The 26129-nt window shown below is 49.7% G+C and overlaps 1 protein-coding gene across 2 annotated transcripts in view; it reads right to left on the bottom strand.

Annotated features, from left to right (window-relative positions):
- Window positions 1-2590: 2590 nt before the first annotated feature.
- LOC120033681 (cyclin-dependent kinase-like 5) overlaps window positions 2591-26129 on the bottom strand; it is a 27857-nt gene continuing 4318 nt past the window's right edge. The window contains exons 6-17 of one of the 2 annotated variants that reach the window (XM_038980114.1): window positions 26030-26110; window positions 19416-19591; window positions 18514-18763; window positions 18137-18263; window positions 17663-17924; window positions 14232-14985; window positions 13845-13955; window positions 7246-7357; window positions 6889-7021; window positions 6626-6734; window positions 3960-4178; window positions 2591-3796 (exon numbers count right to left, since the gene is read on the bottom strand). In XM_038980114.1, the coding sequence (XP_038836042.1) occupies window positions 3398-3796; window positions 3960-4178; window positions 6626-6734; window positions 6889-7021; window positions 7246-7357; window positions 13845-13955; window positions 14232-14985; window positions 17663-17924; window positions 18137-18263; window positions 18514-18763; window positions 19416-19591; window positions 26030-26110 (2733 nt within the window). In that variant the 3' untranslated portion in view covers window positions 2591-3397. The remainder of the gene's footprint in view (window positions 3797-3959; window positions 4179-6625; window positions 6735-6888; window positions 7022-7245; window positions 7358-13844; window positions 13956-14231; window positions 14986-17662; window positions 17925-18136; window positions 18264-18513; window positions 18764-19415; window positions 19592-26029; window positions 26111-26129) is intronic. The other variant, XM_038980115.1, reaches the window with a different exon arrangement.

The raw sequence follows: 26129 nt of genomic DNA on the forward strand, positions 1-26129 counted from the left end.
TTGAGGGGAGACGCCGTCTTTCTGAGGGGCAGGCTGGGGCTTTGAGGGGAGACGCCGTCTTTCTGAGGGGCAGCCTGGGGCTTTGAGGGGAGACGCCGTCTTTCTGAGGGGCAGCCTGGGGCTTTGAGGGGAGACGCCGTCTTTCTGAGGGGCAGCCTGGGGCTTTGAGGGGAGACGCCGTCTTTCTGAGGGGCAGCCTGGGGCTTTGAGGGGAGACGCCGTCTTTCTGAGGGGCAGCCTGGGGCTTTGAGGGGAGACGCCGTCTTTCTGAGGGGCAGCCTGGGGCTTTGAGGGGAGACGCCGTCTTTCTGAGGGGCAGCCTGGGGCTTTGAGGGGAGACGCCGTCTTTCTGAGGGGCAGCCTGGGGCTTTGAGGGGAGACGCCGTCTTTCTGAGGGGCAGGCTGGGGCTTTGAGGGGAGACGCCGTCTTTCTGAGGGGCAGGCTGGGGCTTTGAGGGGAGACGCCGTCTTTCTGAGGGGCAGGCTGGGGCTTTGAGGGGAGACGCCATCTTTCTGAGGGGCAGCCTGGGGCTTTGAGGGGAGACGCCGTCTTTCTGAGGGGCAGGCTGGGGCTTTGAGGGGAGATGCCATCTTTCTGAGGGGCAGCCTGGGGCTTTGAGGGGAGACGCCGTCTTTCTGAGGGGCAACCTCGGGCTTTGAGGGGAGACGCCATCTTTCTGAGGGGCAGCCTGGGGCTTTGAGGGGAGACGCCGTCTTTCTGAGGGGCAGCCTGGGGCTTTGAGGGGAGAGGACATCTTTCTGAGGGGCAGCCTGGGGCTTTGAGGGGAGAGGACATCTTTCTGAGGGGCAGCCTGGGGCTTTGAGGGGAGACGCCATCTTTCTGAGGGGCAGCCTGGGGCTTTGAGGGGAGAGGACATCTTTCTGAGGGGCAGCCTGGGGCTTTGAGGGGAGACGCCATCTTTCTGAGGGGCAGCCTGGGGCTTTGAGGGGAGACGCCATCTTTCTGAGGGGCAGCCTGGGGCTTTGAGGGGAGACGCCATCTTTCTGAGTGGCAGCCTGGGGCTTTGAGGGGAGACGCCATCTTTCTGAGGGGCAGCCTGGGGCTTTGAGGGGAGACGCCATCTTTCTGAGGGGCAGCCTGGGGCTTTGAGGGGAGACGCCATCTTTCTGAGGGGCAGCCTGGGGCTTTGAGGGGAGACGCCATCTTTCTGAGGGGCAGTCTGGGGCTTTGAGGGGAGAAGCCATCTTTCTGAGTGGCAGCCTGGGGCTTTGAGGGGAGACGCCGTCTTTCTGAGGGGCAGCCTGGGGCTTTGAGGGGAGGGGACATCTTTCTGAGGGGCAGCCTGGGGCTTTGAGGGGAGACACCATCTTTCTGAGGGGCAGCCTGGGGCTTTGAGAGGAGACGCCATCTTTCTGAGGGGCAGCCTGGGGCTTTGAGGGGAGACGCCATCTTTCTGAGTGGCAGCCTGGGGCTTTGAGGGGAGACGCCATCTTTCTGAGGGGCAGCCTGGGGCTTTGAGGGGAGACGCCATCTTTCTGAGTGGCAGCCTGGGGCTTTGAGGGGAGACGCCATCTTTCTGAGGGGCAGCCTGGGGCTTTGAGGGGAGACGCCATCTTTCTGAGGGGCAGTCTGGGGCTTTGAGGGGAGACGCCATCTTTCTGAGGGGCAGCCTGGGGCTTTGAGGGGAGACGCCATCTTTCTGAGGGGCAGCCTGGGGCTTTGAGGGGAGAGGACATCTTTCTGAGGGGCAGTCTGGGACAAAGTCAGAGTGGTGTGCTCAGGAGGTGTGTGTGTGCTTGCGCACGGTGTGCCGGTGTGTGTGCGTGTGTAACGGATGTGAAATGGCTAGCTAGTTAGCGGGTACGCGCTACTAGCGTTTCAATCAGTTACGTCACTTGCTCTGAAACCTAGAAGTAGTGTTGCACCTTGCTCTGCAAGGGCCGCGGCTTTTGTGGAGCGATGGGTAACGACGCTTCGTGGGTGTCAGTTGTTGATGTGTGCAGAGGGTACCTGGTTCGCGCCCGTGTCGGGGCGAGGGGACGACGTAAAGTTATACTGTTACACGTGCGCACGTGTGTGTGTGTGTGTGTGTGTGTACTTCTTCTTATTGTTACTTTGTCCTTGATGTTCACACTATGTACTGTAGATTAATGACTAGCCAGGGCTAAAGATATCCATGACAATCACTGTGCCAATATCAGAAAGTTAGGCCTACGTATTTTACACTTTAAAGCCAACAGCACAAACTGGTATGGTATGGATATCTCTGGTACAGATATCTCTGGTATGGCTGTCTCTGCTATGGCTATCTCTGGCATGGATATCTCTGCTATGGATATCTCTGGTACGTGCGTTTGTGTGTGTGCATCCTTCATCAGGAAACAACAGGACATCTCAACAGGAATCTCCACATGGTGCCTGAGTCTCTAATAACTAGATCAGCGGGTGTGACTGTCATGGTTACCGTACTGCAGAATGACCCTTTACAACAAACAGTACCTTACAGTACATTCCCATCTGTTTGTGCTAACTGACCATAGACCATATGAGTTGGAGCCAGGCTACACATGTTTGTCAAGATGATGTGGCAAATGATTACCTTTACAAACTTCACAACCTTGAGCCATATAGGTATCTCATTATTTTATCATACATTATAATATTATATCATTTGTCTTTGTCCATCTGTCGTACATATATCTCCATAACTTTGTGTCAAATCAGATCAAATAAATACATTAAAGAGACAAAGTAAACGGACAGAACAAACAGGCTATACTGTAACAACAATAAATAGAAATTCTGAAAAACCTCCACAATTAAATATTTTGGATGAAATATTGAATTATTATTATATATAGTTAGAATCTCATAATCTTTTTTACATTTCTTTTTAAAGCTCTTGCAATATTACACAATTATTCATTCTACAATACTTATTAAATCTCCATTTAGGCCTACATATCGTTAAATAAAGTCATTTAATTTAAATCAAATAAAATGAATTTCATGAATAATATAATATAATATCAATACAAATTCTATCAAATGTTTGAAGCATCAAAAAAGGTCAGATTTTTACAGCCAGTCAGTCATATCTTAGAGAGATAACCTTCCGATCTCTATAGTCCTAGGTGCGTCTGGCGGCCAGCAGGCGGCAGTAGTGAGAGCCCAGAGTCCTATTCATTAGGGCACACAATTGAAAACGTTTTAAAACGCTTCGCAACGCACCACAAAAAAAGAAGCGTTTCTTATTGGACAGTAGTCCATCTTGTCCCTCCCTGCTTCAGTCTGTTTTCTTCCGTTTGGTGCCTAATCAACATGACGACCCTTGAGGGCAGAGAGACGTCTCCTCCACAGACATGTTTTTTCCTAGAATGGACATCCCCATTCAAGTCAATGGGTGGGTGGTAGAATTCTAATTCCATGTTCTCCTCACAGGGCTGTCTCTTTCAGGTCGTTGAGGTTTGGCATCCGTGACCTTGACGGTCTGGTAAAGGTGGGCCCGTTGGCGACCATTTGGTCGGGGTACGGCTGAGCCCCCTCTGCCCTGGCGAGGGCCGCCGCGTGCCAGTTGGACTCAATCTGCCCCTGTATCTGCCCCGGGAGGGGGTAACTCTGCTTCCGGTGGCTCTTAGACTGACCAGAGCTGGAGCTGCTGCTGCTAGGGTGTCCCTGGTGGGACCTACCGTCACCGAAGACTCCCCCTTTAGAGGAGGAGGTGGGGGGGTTGGGGAGGTGCTGGAATCGCAGGTCGGAAGGAGGAGGGGGTTGGCTGGAAGAGGAGGAGGGGGAGAGGTGCAGGAGCCTGCGTAGGGACTTCAGGGGTTGGTTCTAAGGGGAGGCATAGAAAACAATCACCACAAAGCTTGTGAACACTAAGCGGGTACACCAAGCTGGAAAGGAACAATTCAGTTTAGAATTCAGGAAATTCAGGAAGTGAATTGAAAATTCAGTTCAACCAGTAAACATAAATGAAGTGTGATTGTGAATCCACCTGTTTCTCCTGAGGCCAGTCACTGACTCTCTCTCTCTGTCTCCCTCTCTCCCTCTCTCGCTCTCTTTCTCTGTCGCGATCTCGGCTCTGCTCGCGTTCACGATCCTTATCCCGGGAGCGTTCGCGGTTCCTCCTCCGGCTGCCGTGGTGAGAGGAAGACGAGGACGAGGACTTGGCCCCCTTCTGGATAAACAGGTTGTCCTGGCCATCACCAGGAACCTACCATTTCACAACAGGAAAGGTGGGGGAGAGGGGGGGTTAACACTGACACAGTCAAGAACGATAGACTCAGGACATTTCATAAACCTGTACACCCCAAAACATCCACTAGACCTCCAGAGGGACAAAAAGGCCAAGGAATCTACTCTGACTGCATTTGGGGTCTAGTGGACACTTTCCGAGTGCATTGTGGGTAACACAGCGTGCAAATATGATGAGCAGGCATCACAGGCACATCTCTGGATGGCTGTGGGTCCTCCATGCACCTCTCTCCTCCCCATTCCCTCTCCTCCTCCTCCTCCTCCTCCTCCTCGATCCTACTGCACCAGATGCTTCACATGCTGTTAATATCATTGAGCGGAGCGGACGGTGACATCACAGTGACGACATCACATGGAATGAACCCAGGAACCAACCAGCACACCAGCTCTTAAACCCAGGAAGTAGTGACTGTGAGACCCAACTGGCAGTACATTTCTGGATGACCATGGTCCAGTGACTCCTGTCCATCTCTGGCATCAGAGAAACACTGACACATGTTCAATACTGTACTATAGCTTACAGTTACAACTCTATTGGCTACTGAGGGACTGTCTATCATAACGTCAGCCCATTGAGCAGAATGTATGCAAACAGAAATACTGTTGGTTAACCAGTCACTACTATGTAGACATGAACAGCTGAGATTGAGATGGCTGGCTTTGCCTTGCACCACTAGGAGCAGATGGTCTCCTCTGCTGTAGAGGACTGTTTTAGAGGAGGCTGAGGCCCTGATGGGCTGGGCTGGGGGGCTTACATACTGTACACAGTGCCAGAGGGAGGACAGAGAGGGAGAGAGAGAGAGAAGAGAGAGAAGAGAAGAGAGAGAGAGAGAAGAGAGAGAGACAGAGCGAGACAGAGAGAAGAGAGAGAAGAGAAGAGAGAAGAGAGAGAGAGAGAGAGAGAGAGAGAGAGAGAGAGAAGAGAGAGAGAGAGAGAGAGAAGAGAGAGAGAGAGAGAGAGAAAGAGAGAGAGAGAGAGAGAGAGAGAGAGAGAGAGAGAGAGAGAGAGAGAGAGAGAGAGAGAGAGAGAGAGAGAGAGAGGGGAGAAGAGAGAGAGAGAGAGAGAGAGAGAGAGAGAGAGAGAGAAGAGAGAGAGAGAGAGAGAGAGGGAGAGAGATCCGGTGTGGTGACATTTGCAGCCCTCAGGACATAGCCTACTTAACTTTAGCTCCTGATCCCAGACCAGTTTAGAATAGGCTGACCTACATGCAATCTGCTTACAGCAGTGTGTTGTAGATCTGATTATAGGCCAGCGCACTACAGTTCACAGATCTGGAAGCTGGTGTGGTGGTATGAACTAAGAATGTCTGTCGATGTTCATGTCAACAATAACAGATGAATGAATAACTCCACAGTAGTTGACACATAGAGTGCTGTCACTACATGTCTGTGTGACAGGGTAGGAACTAGGAACCATAGTTGTGGTCAGTGTTTCCTCTGCTTCCTAGCTTGTCACATATGTAAAATAGCATGCGTCACGATAGAGGGTTATAGTTTACTGGTGAGGTAGAGTAGGGTGCGGTAGACTGATGCTGCAGCATGGGCGAGGGCACTACAGGAAGAGCTTTCTGAGAGGAGTTATGCTTTAAGCTATTCTTTGAGTTAAACAGAGGGAAAAGGCCCTTCTTGATGCTGGGGTTCCTTCCATCGTCGACTCTGTCTGTCTGTAATACAGGATACACAGCGCTCCAGTAACGGACAACACACCAGGAAACAGACACACCTGTGTTGTTCTCTGAATACCCCACACATATACACACATGGTTTAATGTTAATGAAGATGGAAAAGCAGCAGCAATAACAGAAACCCCAGGGAGCTACATTCTCCCTCCCTCTCTCTCTCTCTCTCTCTCTATCCCCTCTCTCTCTCTCTCCTTCTCTCTCTCTCTCCCTCTCTCTCTCTCTCTCTCTCCTTCTCTCTCTCTCTCCCTCTCTCCGTCGCTCTCTCTCCATCTCTCTCCCTCCCTCCCTCTCTCTCTCTTTCTCTCTCCCTCTCTCTGCCTCTCTCTCTCTCCTCCTCTCTCTCCATCTCTCCACCTCTCTCTCTCCATCTCTCCGCCTCTCTCTCTCCATCTCTCTCTCTCCCTCCCTCTCTCTCTCTCCCTCTCTCTCCCTCTCTCCGTTTCTCTCCGTCTCTCTCCCTCTCTCCGTTTCTCTCCGTCTCTCTCCCTCTCTCCGTTTCTCTCCCTCTCTCTCCCTCTCTCTCTCTCTCTCCCCCTCTCTCTCTCCCCCTCTCTCTCTCTCTCCTTTACTCAGGAGTTTACTCATTATAACTGAAATGATGCTAGACAGGTAAACGTAGAGTATATACATGTGTAATGTTGTAATTGAATCCAACATGTAAAGCTGTAAACCTGTGGATTAATCAGATGCATGTCTATGTGTGACTGAGAGGGGGAACCTCACGGTATTGGTCGGTTTCTTCTTCTTCTTCTTCATCGATCTGAAGAAGCCCTGTTTCTCCTTCTCTTTGGCCGGCTCTGGTTGGTTCATCACCATTGCCTCTGCAGTACTCCTGAAGTTGCCGGGACACAAGATTGTGTTAGCTCGCTGAGCTAAAGCCTAGACATTACCTCAGGGAGATTGCTCATCCCACGCTCAACAGGGGTCAATGTCATTCGTTCGTTCGTTCATTCATTGTAGATCATATCCAGTGATTGACAGCTCACCAGTCAAAGGCAGTCTGGCGTTTGGAGTGGTTGTTCATGACACCTGGGTCCACTGGCACCGGCGGTCCTCTGCTCTCCCTCTGAGCCCCAACATCATGGAAGGAAGAGGAGTTGTCTGGCCTGGGAGAGGGCACTGCAACACAACACAAAGAGAAGAAGAAACTTTCAGAGAAGGAGAAGAGACAGTCCCCATCCTTCTCTCTCTCTCTCTCTCTTGGTAACTCTCTCTCTCTCTCTTGGTAACTCTCTCTCTCTACATCTCTCTAGCTCTCTCTCTTGGTAACAATTTTTCTCTCTCTTGATCTCACTCTCTCTTTTTCTCTCTCTCTGTCTCTCTATCTATCATAGTGCACGTACCTCTGTAGAAGCTTCCTACCCGTCTGGGCATGGAGTCACTGAAGATCATGCGGTTCTCCTTGGAGGAGACTGGGTCCTCGGGGTGGGGCTCATGGTACATCCCCACTGGTACCTACAGTACATCACAAACAAAGCAGAGTTGAACAGAACACAGAGAAAATACTATGTTGAGTCACGCTTATTGATCCCATTATCTTAATGCTATTGCAAGATGTAACATGAGCTCCTTTCACACCCTGATATCTCACTCTTACATCCTTATCATAGTGTTTCACACCCTGATATCTCACTCCTACATCCTTATCATAGTGTTTCACACTCTGATATCTCACTCCTACATCCTTATCATAGTGTTTCAAACCCTAATATCTCACTCCTACATCCTTATCATAGTGTTTCACACCCTGATATCTCACTTCTACATCCTTATCATAGTGTTTCACACCCTGATATTGTCAGGTTTTGGCCAAGACTGTTTGGGTTTTGGTCACTAGATGTCCCCATTGCACCTTTTTTGTACCTTTTGTTTTTCTTGCTCTAATTATTGTTTGCACCTGTAGGTCATTCCCTTGTTAGTATTTAAACCCTGTGTGTTCCTCAGTTCCTTGCTCAGTGTTTGTAAGTTAGCACCCAGCCCCAGCCTTGTTTTATACAAATATTTCTCTTGTTGGATTTTCCAGAGGTTCTCTGGTTTAGTTCTTGTGTATTATTTGAGTAGTCTTTTGAGGTTTGTTTTTCCCTGCTGTTTTTTACCACTTTGTGGAGTTTCTTTTGTATTTTGGAGGATTTCCATTTTGTGCCTCTTGGCTTTATTTTTGGACATTGTGGATTTAGTTTCTTTGCCTGAAGATTTTGTTCTGTTATTAAACCACCATCTCTAGTACTGCTGTGTCTGCCTCATCTTCTGGGTTCTGACGATTATTAGTGACTGTTTCTCGCACCGGGTCCTGACAGAAACACTGAGCCATTATAATGAACCCAGAGGCAGCCAGTACCCAGGTTTTTTTTTCCATGCTGTCCCACCACGAGGGGACTGTCCAACGCCACGAAGCTGCTCTGGTTCAGCAAGAGGCCTTAATGGCTAGACATTCTCAACTTCTGTCAGAGATGCTGACTTCCATAAAGCAGATTTCGGATCGACTTTTCCCGGCAACCGCTTCTGCTCCAGTTCATCCGATTCAAGTGCCCCTGGCAGTTAACCCCCTGGCTGAACCTCGTCTGCCGCCTCCCCAACGCCTCCCCGCCTCCTCTCAGGGGATCCGAGTGTTTGTAAGGGGTTTTTCACCCAATGTTCTCTCTCCTTTGAGCTGCAACCATCGTCGTTTCCCACCGACCGGTCCAAGATAGCATATATCATCACCCTGCTGTCGGAAAAAGCCCTAGCCTGGGCTACTGCTGTGTGGGATGCCCAAAGTCCCTGCTGTGCCAGCTACTCTACCTTTGCTGAAGAATTCAAGCGAGTGTTTCAAGGTCCTACCAACGGCCCTGACTCAGCCAAACAGCTCCTGACTCTCCGCCAAGGTCGGCGCAGCGTGACGGACTATGCCATCCAGTTCCGCACTGTGGCAGCAGCAAGTGGCTGGAACGACGAGGCGCTCACAGTGTGTTTTTTGAAGGGTCTTTCTGACACCATCCAAGATGAACTGGCCACTCGGGAACCACCGGACAACCTCGAGTCCCTTATCAAGTTGGCTTCACGCATAGACCAGCGTCTGAGAGAGAGAGAACTCAACCGTAGACCGCTCACCCTAGCTCCTATCGGTTCCAGCTCCGAGTCTCCACCTTTATCCTCGCTGGCTCCACCAGAACCCATGCAGGTTGGACGCATCTCCCAGGCTGAGAGAGACCGCCGGATGAGGGAGCGATGCTGTCTATATTGCGGCAAACCGGGCCATTTCCGCTCCACGTGTCCCGGGCTTCAGGGAAACGCACTCTCCCGTGCAGGCCTGGGAGGACTGTAACGGGAAACATAACCTCCTCCCATCCATCCAACTCCCGCCTGCTCATTCCAGTTACCCTTTCCTGTGACGACCACGAGTTTTCTCTTCAAGCTTTGGTAGACTCTGGAGCCGCAGGTAACTTCATGGATGGGGTCTGGGCGAAGGAGAATGGCGTTCCTTCTGAACCTCTAAGTGACCCCATAAGGGTTACTACGTTGGATAGAAGCCCTTTGAGATCTGGACTTGTCACTCGTGCCACTACCCCCTTGCGACTTTCAGTTTCCCAACACCAGGAAGTGATGAACTTTCATCTGATCTCCTGTTCCGAGTTCCCTCTCGTCCTTGGTTATCCCTGGCTTCACAGCCATAACCCTCACATCGACTGGTCTGTGGGCACTATCAAGCAGTGGGGTCCTACGTGCCAAGCCACTTGTATCTTCCCGAGTTCCCAGAGTTCCCCTTCCGAGTCTCTAGAATCCATCGACCTGTCCCGAGTTCCCGAGTGTTACCATGACCTCAAACTGGTATTTAGCAAACAGAGGGCCACCAAACTACCACCCCATAGACCTTACGATTGCACCATCGACCTGTTTCCGGGGACCTGCCCTCCCAGGGGTCGGATCTTTTCCCTTTCTCCTCCCGAACGAGCTGCTATGGATACCTACATCAAGGACGCTCTGGCAGCAGGCCTCATGCGTCCATCTACCTCGCCGGCGGGAGCAGGGTTTTTCTTTGTGGCCAAGAAAGACGGTGGATTACGACCTTGCATTGACTACCGGGGACTCAATGCCATAACCGTCCGTAACCGCTACCCGCTACCCCTTATGGCCACAGCCTTTGAGCTGCTCCAGGAAGCAGTTGTCTTCACTAAGCTTGACCTGCGGAACGCATACCATCTTGTGCGGATCAAACCCGGGGACGAGTGGAAGACCGCTTTCAACACGCCTACTGGTCACTACGAATACTCGGTGATGCCCTTCGGCCTGACCAACGCCCCGGCTGTGTTCCAAGCGCTCATAAACGATGTGCTTAGGGATATGCTTAACATCTTCGTGTTTGTTTACTTGGATGACATCCTCATCTTTTCGAGCTCCCTTCAAGAACACACTAAGCATGTCAGACAAGTGCTCAAACGCCTCCTAGACAGCCATTTGTACGTTAAGCCGGAAAAGTGTGAATTCCATTCCTCTCGAGTACAATTCCTGGGATTTATAGTGGAACCCGGTCGAGTCCAGATGGACCCCAAGAAGGTAGGGGCGGTAGCGGATTGGCCCACCCCCAAGTCCGTTAAGGAAGTTCAGCGTTTCCTGGGCTTCACCAACTTTTACCGCAAGTTCATCAAGAACTTCAGCTCGGTGGCAGCCCCTCTCTCAGCTGTAACCAAGGGTGGCAACACAAGGTTTCTGTGGGGAAGAGAAGCTGAGACGGCCTTCCAAGGACTCAAGCAGCGCATCCTCTCTGCTCCCATCCTGACACTACCAACGGCGGATGAACCTTTTGTGGTGGAGGTAGACGCATCAGAGGTTGGGGTTGGAGCTGTCCTGTCTCAGAGGGGTGAAGACAAGAAGCTTCATCCTTGCGCCTTCTTCTCTCACCGGCTTACCCCGGCCGAGAGGAATTACGATGTGGGGGATCGTGAACTCCTAGCGGTTAAGATGGCATTGAAGGAATGGAGACACTGGCTCGAGGGGGCTTCTCAACCGTTTCAAGTGCTTACGGACCACAAAAATCTGGAGTATATCCAGCAGGCGAAGCGGTTGAACTCCAGACAAGCTCGATGGTCTCTTTTCTTCAGCCGATTTCAGTTTATCCTCACCTATAGACCCGGGTCGAAGAATCTCAAACCGGACGCCTTGTCACGAATCTACTCTCCTGCCATTCGAGAAGATACTGACATGACTGTCCTTCCGGCCGCTAAGATCGTGGCTCCGATCTCGTGGCAAGTGGAGGATTCCGTGAAACAAGCTCAAGCCATCGAACCGGGCCCTGGAGGAGGTCCTGCTAATCGGTTGTTTGTTCCCAAGGCAGCAAGGTCCCAAGTCCTTCTGTGGGGGCACTCCTCTCGCCTCACCTGTCACCCGGGCGTAGGTCGCACCTTGGAGTTCATCCAGCGTAAGTTCTGGTGGCCCACCATAAAAGAAGACGTTGCCACTTTCGTCAAGGCCTGTTCCGTGTGCTGCCAGGGCAAATCTTCTCACCTCCGCCCTCAAGTACTCCTTCACCCTCTATCTATTCCCCACCGACCCTGGTCCCATATCTCGTTGGACTTTATTACTGGCCTTCCTCCGTCCCATGGTAATACTACGATCCTAGTCATCATCGACAGGTTTTCTAAGGCGGCCAGGTTTGTTCCCTTGACCAAATTACCTTCTGCCAAGGAAACAGCTGAGTTGGTGATTAACCATGTGTTCCGAGTCTTTGGGATTCCGCAAGATATGGTTTCCGACAGAGGTCCCCAGTTCGCCTCAAGGTTTTGGAAGGCCTTCTGCCAACTCATAGGGGCCACGGCCAGTTTATCTTCAGGGTACCATCCGGAGTCCAATGGCCAAACTGAGAGGATGAATCAGGAGCTGGAAACCACCCTCAGATGCATGGTTTCCAACAACCCGTCCACATGGTCATCCTTCATTGTTTGGGCCGAGTACGCGCACAACACCTTGTGCTCCTCCTCCACTGGTATATCCCCGCATGAGTGTCAGTTTGGCTATGCGCCTCTATTGTTCCCGGACCAGGAGGCAGAAGTCAGAGTGCCTTCAGCCTCGAGGTTCATCAGACGCTGTCGGCTTACGTGGAAGAAGGCACGTCTTAATCTTCTGCGTTCCTCTCAGCAGTACCAACGACAAGCCAACAGACGTCGCCGTCCCGGTCCTACCCTGTACCCCGGCCAGAGAGTATGGCTCTCAACTAAGAACTTACCACTACGGGTGGAGTCTCGCAAGCTGTCCCAGAGGTTCATCGGTCCCTTTAAGATTGCCAGGAGAGTCAATCCCGTTACTTTTCGCATGCACTTACCCAGATCCCTTAAGATCAATCCAACATTTCACATTTCTTTATTAAAACCTGTTGTTTTTTCTCCCCTTATCCCGGCAGGCAGACCTCCCCCTCCGCCCCGTGTCATCGGTGGCCAGTCGGCTTATACCGTCCACCGGATACTGGATTCCCGCCGGGTGCAGCGGTCCTGGCAGTATCTGGTGGACTGGGAAGGCTACGGTCCCGAGGAGCGCTCCTGGGTTCCTGCCAAGGACATACTGGACCCTGACCTCATTCGTCAGTTCAGGACCCTCCACCCTGAGAAGGCTGGTAGGAACGTCAGGAGCCGTTCCTAGGAGGGGGATTCTGTCAGGTTTTGGCCAAGACTGTTCGGGTTTTGGTCACTAGATGTCCCCATTGCACCTTTTTTGTACCTTTTGTTTTTCTTGCTCTAATTATTGTTTGCACCTGTAGGTCATTCCCTTGTTAGTATTTAAACCCTGTGTGTTCCTCAGTTCCTTGCTCAGTGTTTGTAAGTTAGCACCCAGCCCCAGCCTTGTTTTATACAAATATTTCTCTTGTTGGATTTTCCAGAGGTTCTCTGGTTTAGTTCTTGTGTATTATTTGAGTAGTCTTTTGAGGTTTGTTTTTCCCTGCTGTTTTTTACCACTTTGTGGAGTTTCTTTTGTATTTTGGAGGATTTCCATTTTGTGCCTCTTGGCTTTATTTTTGGACATTGTGGATTTAGTTTCTTTGCCTGAAGATTTTGTTCTGTTATTAAACCACCATCTCTAGTACTGCTGTGTCTGCCTCATCTTCTGGGTTCTGACGATTATTAGTGACTGTTTCTCGCACCGGGTCCTGACAGATATCTCACTCCTACATCCTTATCAGAGTGTCTCACTCCTACATTCTTATCATAGTGTTTCACACCCTGATATCTCACTCCTACATTCTTATCATAGTGTTTCACACCCTAATATCTCACTCCTACATCCTTATCAGAGTGTCTCACTCCTACATTCTTATCATAGTGTTTCACACCCTGATATCTCACTCCTACATCCTTATCAGAGTGTTTCACACCCTGATATCTCACTCATACATCCTTATCATAGTGTTTCACACCCTGATATCTCACTCCTACAACCTTATCATAGTGTTTCACACCCTGTCTTCCCTCGTCATTTTCCCAAAGATGATATCTCACTCCTACATCCTTATCAGTGTCTCACTCCTACATCCTTATCATAGTATATTTAAGCAATAAGGCCCGAGGAGGTGTGGTATATGGCCAATATACCACAGCTAAGGGCTGCTCTTACGCACAACACAACGCAGAGTGCCTGGACACAGCCGTTAGCCGTGGTATAGTGGCCATGTACCACAAACCCCCGAGGTGCCTTATTGCTATTATACACTGGTTACCAACATAATTAGAGCAGTAAAAATTAATGTTTTGTCATACCCGTGGTATACGGTCTGATATACCACGGCTGTCAGCCAATCAGCATTCAGGGCTGGAACCACCCAGTTTATAATTGCCATTAAACCCATTCAGGTCGGTGCCGCCACGTTTAGCAGCTCAGTGAGAGACATACTGCTGATAAAACAGTGCTAGAAGCAGTCAGAAACCAGACAGTAAGTGGTGAAATCAGCCTGTGATGAACAACAGAAAAAGCTATGGACCTCGTTCTTAGCAGGGCGTTGTGAGTGAAAGGAGGCCGGGTTGTCCCGCGTGGAGTCTTTAATCTGGGGTCGGGGGTGAGAGGTCACCACCTCTTTAGAAGACGGCTCACTCTGTAGACCAGATGGACAGACAGACAGACAGACAGACAGACAGACAGATAGACCGACAGATAGACAGACAGACAGATATAGCATGTGAGGCAGACAGTACGAAGTAGGAGTGTGTGTGTGTGAGAGAGAGAGATCAGGAGAGAGACAGCAATAATGAGAGTTAGGCCAGATACTGTAGCTATGATTCTGCCTCAAAGAGAGATACACAGACACACATATGCACATACACGCACACACACATACACACACTGCTGTCAGTCAATTATTGACACTGACCCTGGTCGTGTCTTCAGTGCAGTCCTCTCTGGACGATCCAACAGAGTGTCCTACGGAGTGTCTGGTGAGGGTGCGGTGCTGAAGCTGAGGGGAGAGCATCTGCAGACTGCTAGCCCTGGTGGGCAACCCCTGGCCCACCATTAAGCCCCCCTCACTACCCCCTCCACCCCCACCTACGTGGGACCTGTGGCGCTCACTCCTCCTCACGTACATGGAGTGGCGGTGAGGCCTCTGCTGGGAAGAGAAGGGACTGGTGTAGCCCAGGCCGTAGGGGTAGGACTCATGGGGGGAGGCCAGGGTGTGAGCTCCGTGGTTCCCCCCACCATCCCCTTCTCCTCCTGGGTCAAGAAGCTCCGGGCCCGGGGCCAAGGCCTCCTCTGGAGCTTTGTGTCTGGAAGAGGAGAGGCGTCGGCAGGATGAGTCCAGGGTGGAGCTCTCCAGGCGGGGGTTGTTGCCGCGGGACGAGGGGCTGTGGCCGGAGGAGTGGCCGGTGTGGCTGGATGTGTGGCCAGAAGAGTGGCGTTCGCTGTGGCGGGGGGCCTGGGGACTTCCAGGTGGGGCGTGGCCAGAAGTGTGGCGTTCGCTGTGGCGGGGGGCCTGGGGACTTCCAGGGGGGGCGTGGCCAGAAGAGTGTCGTTCGCTGTGGCGGGGGACCTGGGGACTTCCAGGGGGGGCGTGGCCAGAAGTGTGGCGTTCGCTGTGGCGGGGGACCTGGGGACTTCCAGGTGGGGCATTGAGGTTAAGGTCCAGGCAGCTGAAATAACATATAGACTGACCTCAACCATGAGTACAACAACACACATATTTACTAGCCATCAGACCTAAATAAAACTCTAATTCTCAACGAGAATACAATGTTCAGATCTGGCGTCACGGGACTACACATTTCCAAATACACACCATCACCAAGACTACACAAAATCAATAAGCTAGCATGCCCTTCAATGTTGGAGACTAAGATACATTCATTAACCAGCCCCTGACAGCTCTCTCTCTCTCTAGGTTAACCAGCCCCTGACAGCTCTCTCTCTCTCTAGGTTAACCATTCCCTGACAGCTCTCTCTCTCTCTAGGTTAACCGTTCCCTGACAGCTCTCTCTCTCTCTAGGTTAACCAGCCCCTGACAGCTCTCTCTCTCTCTAGGTTAACCGTTCCCTGACAGCTCTCTCTCTCTCTAGGTTAACCAGCCCCTGACAGCTATCTCTCTCTCTCTAGGTTAACCATTCCCTGACAGCTCTCTCTCTCTCTAGGTTAACCGTTCCCTGACAGCTCTCTCTCTCTCTAGGTTAACCAGCCCCTGACAGCTCTCTCTCTCTCTCTAGGTTAACCAGCCCCTGACAGCTCTCTCTCTCTCTAGGTTAACCATTCCCTGACAGCTCTCTCTCTCTCTAGGTTAACCGTTCCCTGACAGCTCTCTCTCTCTCTAGGTTAACCAGCCCCTGACAGCTCTCTCTCTCTCTCTCTCTCTCTCTCTCTCTCTAGGTTAACTATTCCCTGACAGCTCTCTCTCTCTCTAGGTTAACCGTTCCCTGACAGCTCTCTCTCTCTCCCTAGGTTAACCGTTCCCTGACAGCTCTCTCTCTCTCTAGGTTAACCGTTCCCTGACAGCTCTCTCTCTCTCTCAAGGTTAACCATTCCCTGACAGCTCTCTCTCTCTCTCTCTAGGTTAACCATTCCCTGACAGCTCTCTCTCTCTCTCTCTCTAGGTTAACCGTCCCTGACAGCTCTCTCTCTCTCTCTCTAGGTTAACCATTCCCTGACAGCTCTCTCTCTCTCTCTCTCTAGGTTAACCGTCCCTGACAGCTCTCTCTCTCTCTCTCTCTCTAGGTTAACCATTCCCTGACAGCTCTCTCTCTCTCTCTCTAGGTTAACCATTCCCTGACAGCTCTCTCTCTCTCTAGGTTAACCATTCCCTGACAGCTCTCTCTCTCTAGGTTAACCGTTCCCTGACAGCTCTCTCTCTCTCTCAAGGTTAACCATTCCCTGACAGCTCTCTCTCTCTCTCTCTAGGTTAACCATTCCCTGACAGCTCTCTCTCTCTCTCTCTCTAGGTTAACCGTCCCTGACAGCTCTCTCTCTCTCTCTCTAGGTTAACCATTCCCTGACAGCTCTCTCTCTCTCTCTCTCTAGGTTAACCGTCCCTGACAGCTCTCTCTCTCTCTCTCTAGGTTAACCATTCCCTGACAGCTCTCTCTCTCTCTCTAGGTTAACCATTCCCTGACAGCTCTCTCTCTCTCTAGGTTAACCATTCCCTGACAGCTCTCTCTCTCTAGGTTAACCATTCCCTGACAGCTCTCTCTCTCTCTAGGTTAACCATTCCCTGACAGCTCTCTCTCTCTAGGTTAACCATTCCCTGACAGCTCTCTCTCTCTCTAGGTTAACCGTTCCCTGACAGCTCTCTCTCTCTAGGTTAACCATTCCCTGACAGCTCTCTCTCTCTCTAGGTTAACCAGACCCTAACAGCTCTCTCTCTCTAGGTTAACCATTCCCTGACAGCTCTCTCTCTCTAGGTTAACCGTTCCCTGAGAGCGCTCTCTCTCTCTAGGTTAACCGTTCCCTGACAGCTCTCTCTCTCTAGGTTAACCGTTCCCTGACAGCTCTCTCTCTCTCTCTAGGTTAACCATTCCCTGACAGCTCTCTCTCTCTAGGTTAACCGTTCCCTGACAGCTCTCTCTCTCTCTCTCTAGGTTAACCATTCCCTGACAGCTCTTTCTCTCTCTAGGTTAACCATTCCCTGACAGCTCTCTCTCTCGCTAGGTTAACCATTCCCTGACAGCTCTCTTTCTCTAGGTTAACCAGCCCCTGACAGCTCTCTCTTTCTCTAGGTTAACCGTCCCTGACAGCTCTCTCTCTATGTTAACCGTTCCCTGACAGCTCTCTCTCTCTAGGTTAACCATTCCCTGACAGCTCTCTCTCTCTCTAGGTTAACCATTCCCTGACAGCTCTCTCTCTCTCTCTCTCTAGGTTAACCGTCCCTGACAGCTCTCTCTCTCTCTCTAGGTTAACCGTTCCCTGACAGCTCTCTCTCTCTAGGTTAACCGTCCCTGACAGCTCTCTCTACCTCTCTAGGTTAACCGTCCCTGACAGCTCTCTCTCTCTCTAGGTTAACCGTTCCGTGACAGCTCTCTCTCTCTCTCTCTAGGTTAACCATTCCCTGACAGCTCTCTCTCTCTAGGTTAACCATACCCTTACAGCTCTCTCTCTCTCTAGGTTAACCATTTCCTGTCAGCTCTCTCTCTAGTTTAACCATTTCCTGACAGCTCTCTCTCTCTCTCTCTCTCTCTCTCTCTCTAGGTTAACCATTTCCTGACAGCTCTCTCTGTCTAGGTTAACCATTTCCTGTCAGCTCTCTCTCTATGTTAACCATTTCCTGACAGCTCTCTCTCTCTCTCTCTAGGTTAATCATTTCCTGACACTCTCTCTCTATGTTACCTGGCAGGGAAGAAGCGGGCGGCGATTCCAGGGGTTGCCGTAGGGTCGTCGGGGTGCACGCCCCTCACCCCATCTCCAAGGTTACCACCCACAGACTTGGCATTGTTGCTCAGGGCGCTGTGGCTCTTGGACAGGCTCAGGTAGGAGCTGGAACTCTTGGAGGAGCTGTGGGTGGAGTCTATGTTGTGTCCACCATGGCGGCCATGTTGTTTCTCCATGGTATTGGTCTTGCCCTCCAGAAAGGAAGAGTGTCGTCCCTGCCCTACTGGAAATGTTCAAATGTAAAAAATGGGCTGGCAATGCATTTATAAGTAGTCTTGCCTGAGACAGAACGGCCCATAGGGCCATAAGGCAGCTTTATGTTCCAGTATACCCCCTGGACAGGATTCTAGTCTAGAGCATTTTTCATTTGAAGTATTAAGGAAGTGGTATGTATTAATCTTATGTGAATGTTTCAATAGGGTGACCCCGGACCTTGCTGTTGCTGCAGCTGAGAGCGGGAGGTGGACTTCACGTACATGGCTCCAGGGCCCTGCTGGTCAGGAGCCTTGGCCCCTGGGGGCCCAACACCAACCAGGTTGAAGTCAAACTGTGTCGTGCCCTTTAAAATAAAGAGAAGACAAGAGAAGATAAAATCAGACAAGATAATGACTTTATTGTCCCCAACCACGGGAAAATGTTGTTTTCAGCCTTGTGCATTTATATGAAAATACATGCCAAGAATAAACACAGGTCAAGACATAGACAGTTGGAGAAACAAACTAAATGAATACAATGTATGTAAACAAGTGTAGTTTGGTCCATAAGGAGCTGAATAAGTCAATGAAAGTAGAGGTCCTGACGTTGTTTACCTTGGTGTCCTTGGGGCTGAGCAGGTGTGGCATGTTGTTGTTGACCAAGTCCTTACTACAGGTGATGGAGCGGTTGAGGGTCTGGGTCATGTAAGCCTTGGGGTGGAGGGTGGGGCTCAGGCTGGACGACACAGGCTTGTTGCCGTTCAGGAAGCTGTCGTTGCCTAGGTGAAGGTCGCCATGGCGAGGTAGGCTGGAACATTCCTTACTGTTAGAGTGACGGTGACCCGAGCTCTTACTGCCGTGGCTTCTGTTTGGTGGAGGGGAGGGAGGGAGGGAGGTATTAAGATCGAAAGATATTGAGATTGAGAGATATTGAGAGGTAAGGTACAGGTATAGGTAATCCATGGATCTAAGTAGCTTATTTTATCTGTGCTAGAACAACATAGCCAGATGTGAAACCATGCAGTGTCCAGAACCTAACCAGACCCCATGCAGTGTCCAGAACCTAACCAGACCCCATGCAGTGTCCATAACCTAACCAGACCCCATGCAGTGTCCAGAACCTAACCAGACCCCATGCAGTGTCCAGAACCTAACCAGACCCCATACAGTGTCCAGAACCTAACCAGACCCCATGCAGTGTCCAGAACCTAACCAGACCCCATGCAGTGTCCAGAACCTAACCAGACCCCATGCAGTGTCCAAAACCTAACCAGACCCCATGCAGTATCCAGAACCTAACCAGACCCCATTCAGTATCCAGAACCTAACCAGACCCCATTCAGTATCCAGAACCTAACCAGACCCCATTCACTATCCAGAACCTAACCAGACCCCATTCAGTATCCAGAACCTAACCAGACCACTTGTAGTATCCAGTGCAGTGCTGACCTGGTGGCCACGGGGTTCTGACAACAACAACAACAACATCAACACCAACAACCTCCTACAGTGCTGACCTGGTGGGCACAGTGTTCTCCATGTGGCTGTGGGGCTTCCTCTTGGAGGAGCGTGGGGGGTTAGGGGAGGGTGGTGCTGGGGCGGGCTGCTCCAGGAGGCGGAGGGGCTGGAAGGCTGGGTGGTTCAGACTCTGTTCTGTCAGGTAGCGGTCAGAAGGGACCAGCAACAACAGGTTCTAGAGAGGGAGGAGACAGACCACAGGGGTTTAGGACACACTTCTTTATTACAGCTTGACAATAAAACAGGTCAATCACTAAACTCTATCCATATATATATATATATATATGTTACCAGTCAAAAGTTTGGACACACCTACTCATTCATGGGGTTTTTCTGTATTTTTACTATTTTCTACATTGTAGAATAATAGTGAAGACATCAAAACTATGAAACAACACATATGGAATCATGTAGTAACCAAAAAAACAGTTACACAAATCAGTTTTGCACACTCTTGGCATTCTCTCAACCAGCTTCATGAGGTGGTCACCTGGAATTCATTTAAATTAACAGGTGTGCCTTGTTAAAAGTTAATTTGTGGAATTTTTTCCCTTCTTAATGCGTTTGAGCCAATCAGTTGTGTTGTGACCAGGTAGGGGTGGTATACAGAAGATAGACCTATTTCGTAAAAGATCAAGTCCATATTATGGCAAGAACAGCTCAAATAAGCAAAGAGAAACGACAGTACATCATTACTTTAAGACATCAAGGTCAGTCAATCTAGAAAATTTCAAGAACTTTTTAAAGTTTCTTCAAGTGCAGTCGCAAAAACAATCAAGCGCTTGACGAAACTGTCTCTCATGAGGACCGCCACAGGAAAGGAAGACCCAGAGTTACCTCTGCTGCAGAGGATAAGTTCATTAGAGTGACCAGCCATCGGCAATAAACTGCACCTCAGATTGCAGCCCAAATAAATGCTTCACAGAGTTCAAGTAACAGACACATTTCAACATCAACTGATCGGAGACCACTTCTAAAGGACACCAATAATAAGAAGAGACTTGCTTGGGCCAAGAAACATGAGCAATGGTGTAAATCTGTCCTTTGGTCTGATGAGTCCAAATTTGAGATTTTTGGTTCTAACTGCTGTGTCTTTGTGAGAAGCAGAGTAGGTGAACAGATGATCTCAGCATGTGTGGTTCCCACCATGAAGCATGGAGGAGGAGGTGTGATGGTGTGGGGGTGCTTTGCTGGTGACACTGGCATTGATTTATTTAGAATTCAAGGCACACTTAATCAGCATGGCTACCACATAATTCTGCAGCAATACGCCTTCCCAGGCTGTGTAAGGGCTATTTGACCAAGAAGGAGAGTGATGGAGTGCTGCATCAGATGACCTGGACTCCACAATCACCTGACCTCAACCCAATTGGAGTTGGACCGCAGAATGAAGGAAAAGCAGCCAACAAGTGCTCAGCATATGTGGGAACTCTTTCAAGACTATTGGGAAAGCATTCCAGGTGACTACCTCATGAAGCTGGTTGAGAGACCAGCTGTTTCCGGAAGACTGTGTGATCACGCTCTCCGCAGTCGATGAGTAAGACCTTTAAACAGGTCAACATTCACAAGGCCGCGGCGCCAGATGGATTACCAGGACGGGTACTACTAGCATGCGCTGACCAACTGGCAAGTATCTACACTGACATTTTCAACCTCTCCCTGTCCGAGTCTGTAATACCAACTTGTTTTAAGCACACCACCATAGACCCTGTGCACAAGAACACTAAGGTAACCTGTCTGTAGCCATGAAGTGCTTTGAAAGGCTGGTCATGGCTCACATCAACACCATTATCCCAGAAACCCTAAACCCACTCCAATTTGCATACCGCCCTAACAGATCCACAGATGATGCAATCTCTATTGCACTCCACACAGCCCTTTCCCACCTGGACAAAAGGAACACCTATGTGAGAATGTTGTTCATTGACTACAGCTCAGCGTTCAACACCATAGTGCCCTCAAAGCTCATCATTAAGCTAACCCTTACCACCTGGGACTAAACACATCCTTCTGCAACTGGATCCTGGACTTCCTGACGGGCAGCCCCCAGGTGGTAAGGGTAGGTAACAACACATCTGCCACGCTGATCCTCAACACAGGGGCCCCTCAGTGGTGCGTGCTCAGTCCTCTCCTGTACTCCCTGTTCACTCATGACTGCACGACTCCAACACCATCATTAAGTTTGCTGAGTACACAACAGTGGTAGGCCTGATCACCGACAACAACGAGACAGCCTGTAGGGAGGAGGTCACCTGTCCGTGTGGTGCCAGAACAACAACCTCTCCCTGAACTTGATCAAGACAAAGGAGATGATTGTGGACTACAGGAAAAAGAGAACCGCTCACGCCCCCATTCTCATCGACGGGGCTGCAGTGGAGCAGGTTGTGAGCTTCAAGTTCCTTGGTGTCCACATCACCAACAAACTAACATGGTCCAAGCACACCAAGACAGTCGTGAAGAGGGGACGACAAAACCTATTCCCCCTCAGGAGACTGAAAAGATTTGGCATGGGTCCTCAGATCCTCAAAAGGTTCTACAGCTGCACCATCGAGAGCATCCTGACTGGTTGAATCACTGCCTGGTACGGCAACTGCTCGGCCTCCCACGCAAGGCACTACAGAGGGTAGTGTGTACAGCCCAGTACATCACTGGGGCAAAGCTTCCTGCCATCCAGGACCTCTATACCAGGCGGTGTCAGAGAAAGGCCCTAAAATTCTCAAAGACTCCAGCCACCCTAGTCATAGACTGTTTAACTACATGTACATATTACCTCCATTACCTCGACTAACCAGTGCCCCCGCACATTGACTCTGTACCGGTACCCCCTGTAGATTGACTCTGTACCGGTACCCCCTGTAGATTGCCTCGCTATTGTTATTTTACTGCTGCTATTTTATTATTTGTTACTTTATTTATTTTTTTATTTGTTTTTAGGTATTTTTTTTAAAACGGCATGGTTTGTAAGTAAGCATTTCACTGTAAGGTCTACTACACCTGTTGTATTCGGCGCATTTGACAAATACAATTTGATTTGATTTGAGATGCAGAAAAACCCTTGAATGAGTAGGTGTGTCCAAACTTTAGACTGGTACTGTATATATAATCCAAAGTTTATTATCATTAAACTATAGTTCAAGTTCATATATATTGTTTTGTAAATACAGTGAAGCACATATACATTTGATTAATTTAACAGACACTCTTATCTAGAGCAACTTACAGTAGTGAGTTCATACATTTTCATAGTGGTCCTCAGTGGGAATCGAACCCAAAACCCTGGCGTTGAAAGCACCTTGCTCTACTAACTGAGCTACAGCATTCTTAAAGCAGATCTCTACATTTGCTGTATAGAAACAGCACATAATAAAAACCACAAGACCGTGGTGGCTTTTCACCATGTCGATCCAGAGACAGAGAGATGGGTGGGAGGGTTTATCACACCATTCATCTCCTGAGGAGAGTGTGATGTACTGGAGGCCTAGCTAACAGCAGAGTACTGACTGACCCACAGCTTTAGTCATAGACATACATTAGCTAACAGCAGAGTACTGACTGACCCACAGCTTTAGTTATAGACATACATTAGCTAACAGCAGAGTACTGACTGACCCACAGCTTTAGTCATAGACATACATTAGCTAACAGCAGAATACTGACTGACCCACAGCTTGAGTCATAGACATACATTAGCTAACAGCAGAGTACTGACTGACCCACAGCTTTAGTCATAGCAGGACTAGTCTAGTTTGAGCCTGCTGGACCCAGAATACCTCCCATTAGCAGGACTAGTCTAGTTTGAGCCTGCAGAATCCAGAATACCTTCTATTAGCAGGACTAGTCTAGTTTGAACCTGCAGAATCCAGAATACCTCCCATCAGCAGGACTAGTCTAGTTTGAACCTGCAGAATCCAGAATACCTCCCATCAGCAGGACTAGTCTAGTTTGAGCCTGCAGAATCCAGAATACCTCCCATTAGCAGGACTAGTCTAGTTTGAGCCTGCTGGACCCAGAATACCTTCCATTAGCAGAACTAGTCTAGTTTGAGCCTGCAGAATCCAGAATACCTCCCATTAGCAGGACTAGTCTAGTTTGAGCCTGCTGGACCCAGAATACCTCTCATTAGCAAGACTAGTCTAGTTTGAGCCTGCTGGACCCAGAATACCTCCCATTAGCAGGACTAGTCTAGTTTGAGCCTGCAGAGTACTGACTGACACACAGCTTTAGTCATAGACATACATTAGCTAGCAAGACTAGTCTAGTTTGAGCCTGCTGGACCCAGAATACCTCCCATTAGCAGAACTAGTCTAGTTTGAGCCTGCAGAATCCAGAATACCTCCCATTAGCAGGACTAGTCTAGTTTGAGCCTGCAGAATCCAGAATACCTTCTATTAGCAGGACTAGTCTAGTTTGAACCTGCAGAATCCAGAATACCTTCCATTAGCAGAACTAGTATAGTTTTAGGCTGCTGGACCCAGAATACCTCCCATTAGCAGGACTAGTCTAGTTTGAGCCTGCTGGACCCAGAATACCTCCCATTAGCAGGACTAGTCTAGTTTGAGCCTGCTGGACCCAGAATACCTCCCATTAGCAGGACTAGTCTAGTTTGAGCCTGCTGGACCCAGAATACCTTCCATTAGCAGGACTAGTCTAGTTTGAGCCTGCTGGACCCAGAATACATCCCATTAGCAGGACTAGTCTAGTTTGAGCCTGCTGGACCCAGAATACCTCCCATTAGCAGAACTAGTATAGTTTGAGCCTGCAGAGTACTGACTGACCCACAGCTTTAGTCATAGACATACATTAGCTAGCAAGACTAGTCTAGTTTGAGCCTGCTGGACCCAGAATACCTCCCATTAGCAGAACTAGTCTAGTTTGAGCCTGCAGAATCCAGAATACCTCCCATTAGCAGAACTAGTCTAGTTTGAACCTGCAGAATCCAGAATACCTCCCATTAGCAGGACTAGTCTAGTTTGAGCCTGGAGAATCCAGAATACCTCCCATTAGCAGGACTAGTCTAGTTTGAACCTGCAGAATCCAGAATACCTCCCATTAGCAGGACTAGTCTAGTTTGAGCCTGGAGAATCCAGAATACCTTCTATTAGCAGGACTAGTCTAGTTTGAACCTGCAGAATCCAGAATACCTCCCATCAGCAGGACTAGTCTAGTTTGAGCCTGCAGAATCCAGAATACCTTCTATTAGCAGGACTAGTCTAGTTTGAGCCTGCAGAATCCAGAATACCTCCCATCAGCAGGACTAGTCTAGTTTGAGCCTGCAGAATCCAGAATACCTCCCATTAGCAGGACTAGTCTAGTTTGAGCCTGCAGAATCCAGAATACCGTCTATTAGCAGGACTAGTCTAGTTTGAACCTGCAGAATCCAGAATACCTTCCATCAGCAGGACTAGTCTAGTTTGAGCCTGCAGAATCCAGAATACCTTCCATTAGCAGGACTAGTCTAGTTTGAGCCTGGAGGAACCAGAATACCTCCCATTAGCAGGACTAGTCTAGTTTGAGTCTGGAGGACCCAGAATACCTTCTATTAGCAGGACTAGTCTAGTTTGAGCCTGGAGGACCCAGAATACCTCCCATTAGCAGGACTAGTATAGTTTGAGCCTGCAGAATCCAGAATACCTCCCATTAGCAGGACTAGTCTAGTTTGAGCCTGCTGGACCCAGAATACCTCCCATTAGCAGGACTAGTCTAGTTTGAGCCTGCTGGACCCAGAATACCTCCCATTAGCAGGACTAGTCTAGTTTGAGCCTGCAGAATCCAGAATACCTCCCATTAGCAGGACTAGTCTAGTTTGAGCCTGTAGAATCCAGAATAACTCCATTTAGCAGAACTAGTCTAGTTTGAGCCTGCAGAATCCAGAATACCTCCCATTAGCAGGACTAGTCTAGTTTGAGCCTGCAGAATCCAGAATACCTTCTATTAGCAGGACTAGTCTAGTTTGAACCTGCAGAATCCAGAATACCTCCCATCAGCAGGACTAGTCTAGTTTGAACCTGCAGAATCCAGAATACCTCCCATCAGCAGGACTAGTCTAGTTTGAGCCTGCAGAATCCAGAATACCTTCTATTAGCAGGACTAGTCTAGTTTGAGCCTTCTGGACCCAGAATAACTTCCATTAGCAGGACTAGTCTAGTTAGAGCCTGGAGGACCCAGAATACCTCCCATTAGCAGGACTAGTCTAGTTTGAGCCTGGAGGACCCAGAATACCTCCCATTAGCAGGACTAGTCTAGTTTGAGCCTGGAGGACCCAGAATACCTCCCATTAGCAGGACTAGTCTAGTTTGAGCCTGGAGGACCCAGAATACCTCCCATTAGCAGGACTAGTCTAGTTTGAGCCTGGAGGACCCAGAATACCTTCTATTAGCAGGACTAGTCTAGTTTGAGCCTGCTGGACCCAGAATACCTCCCATTAGCAGGACTAGTCTAGTTTGAGCCTGGAGGACCCAGAATGCGCTAATACTGGCAATACCTTGTGTGTGTGTGTGTGTGTGTGTGTGTGTGTGTGTGTGTGTGTGTGTGTGTGTGTGTGTGTGTGTGTGTGTGTGTGTGTGTGTGTGTGTGTGTGTGTGTGTGTGTGTGTGTGTGTGTGTGTGTGTGTTACCTTCATCAGATCCAGCATGAGGCCACTCAGGATGGCCAGGTACCTCCGCTCCAGGGATGTAGGGTGATTCACTGAGGGGAACTGCTGACACACGTACACA

This window comes from Salvelinus namaycush, chromosome 40 (assembly GCF_016432855.1).
Source record: "Salvelinus namaycush isolate Seneca chromosome 40, SaNama_1.0, whole genome shotgun sequence".
Taxonomy (NCBI): Eukaryota; Metazoa; Chordata; class Actinopteri; order Salmoniformes; family Salmonidae; genus Salvelinus; species Salvelinus namaycush.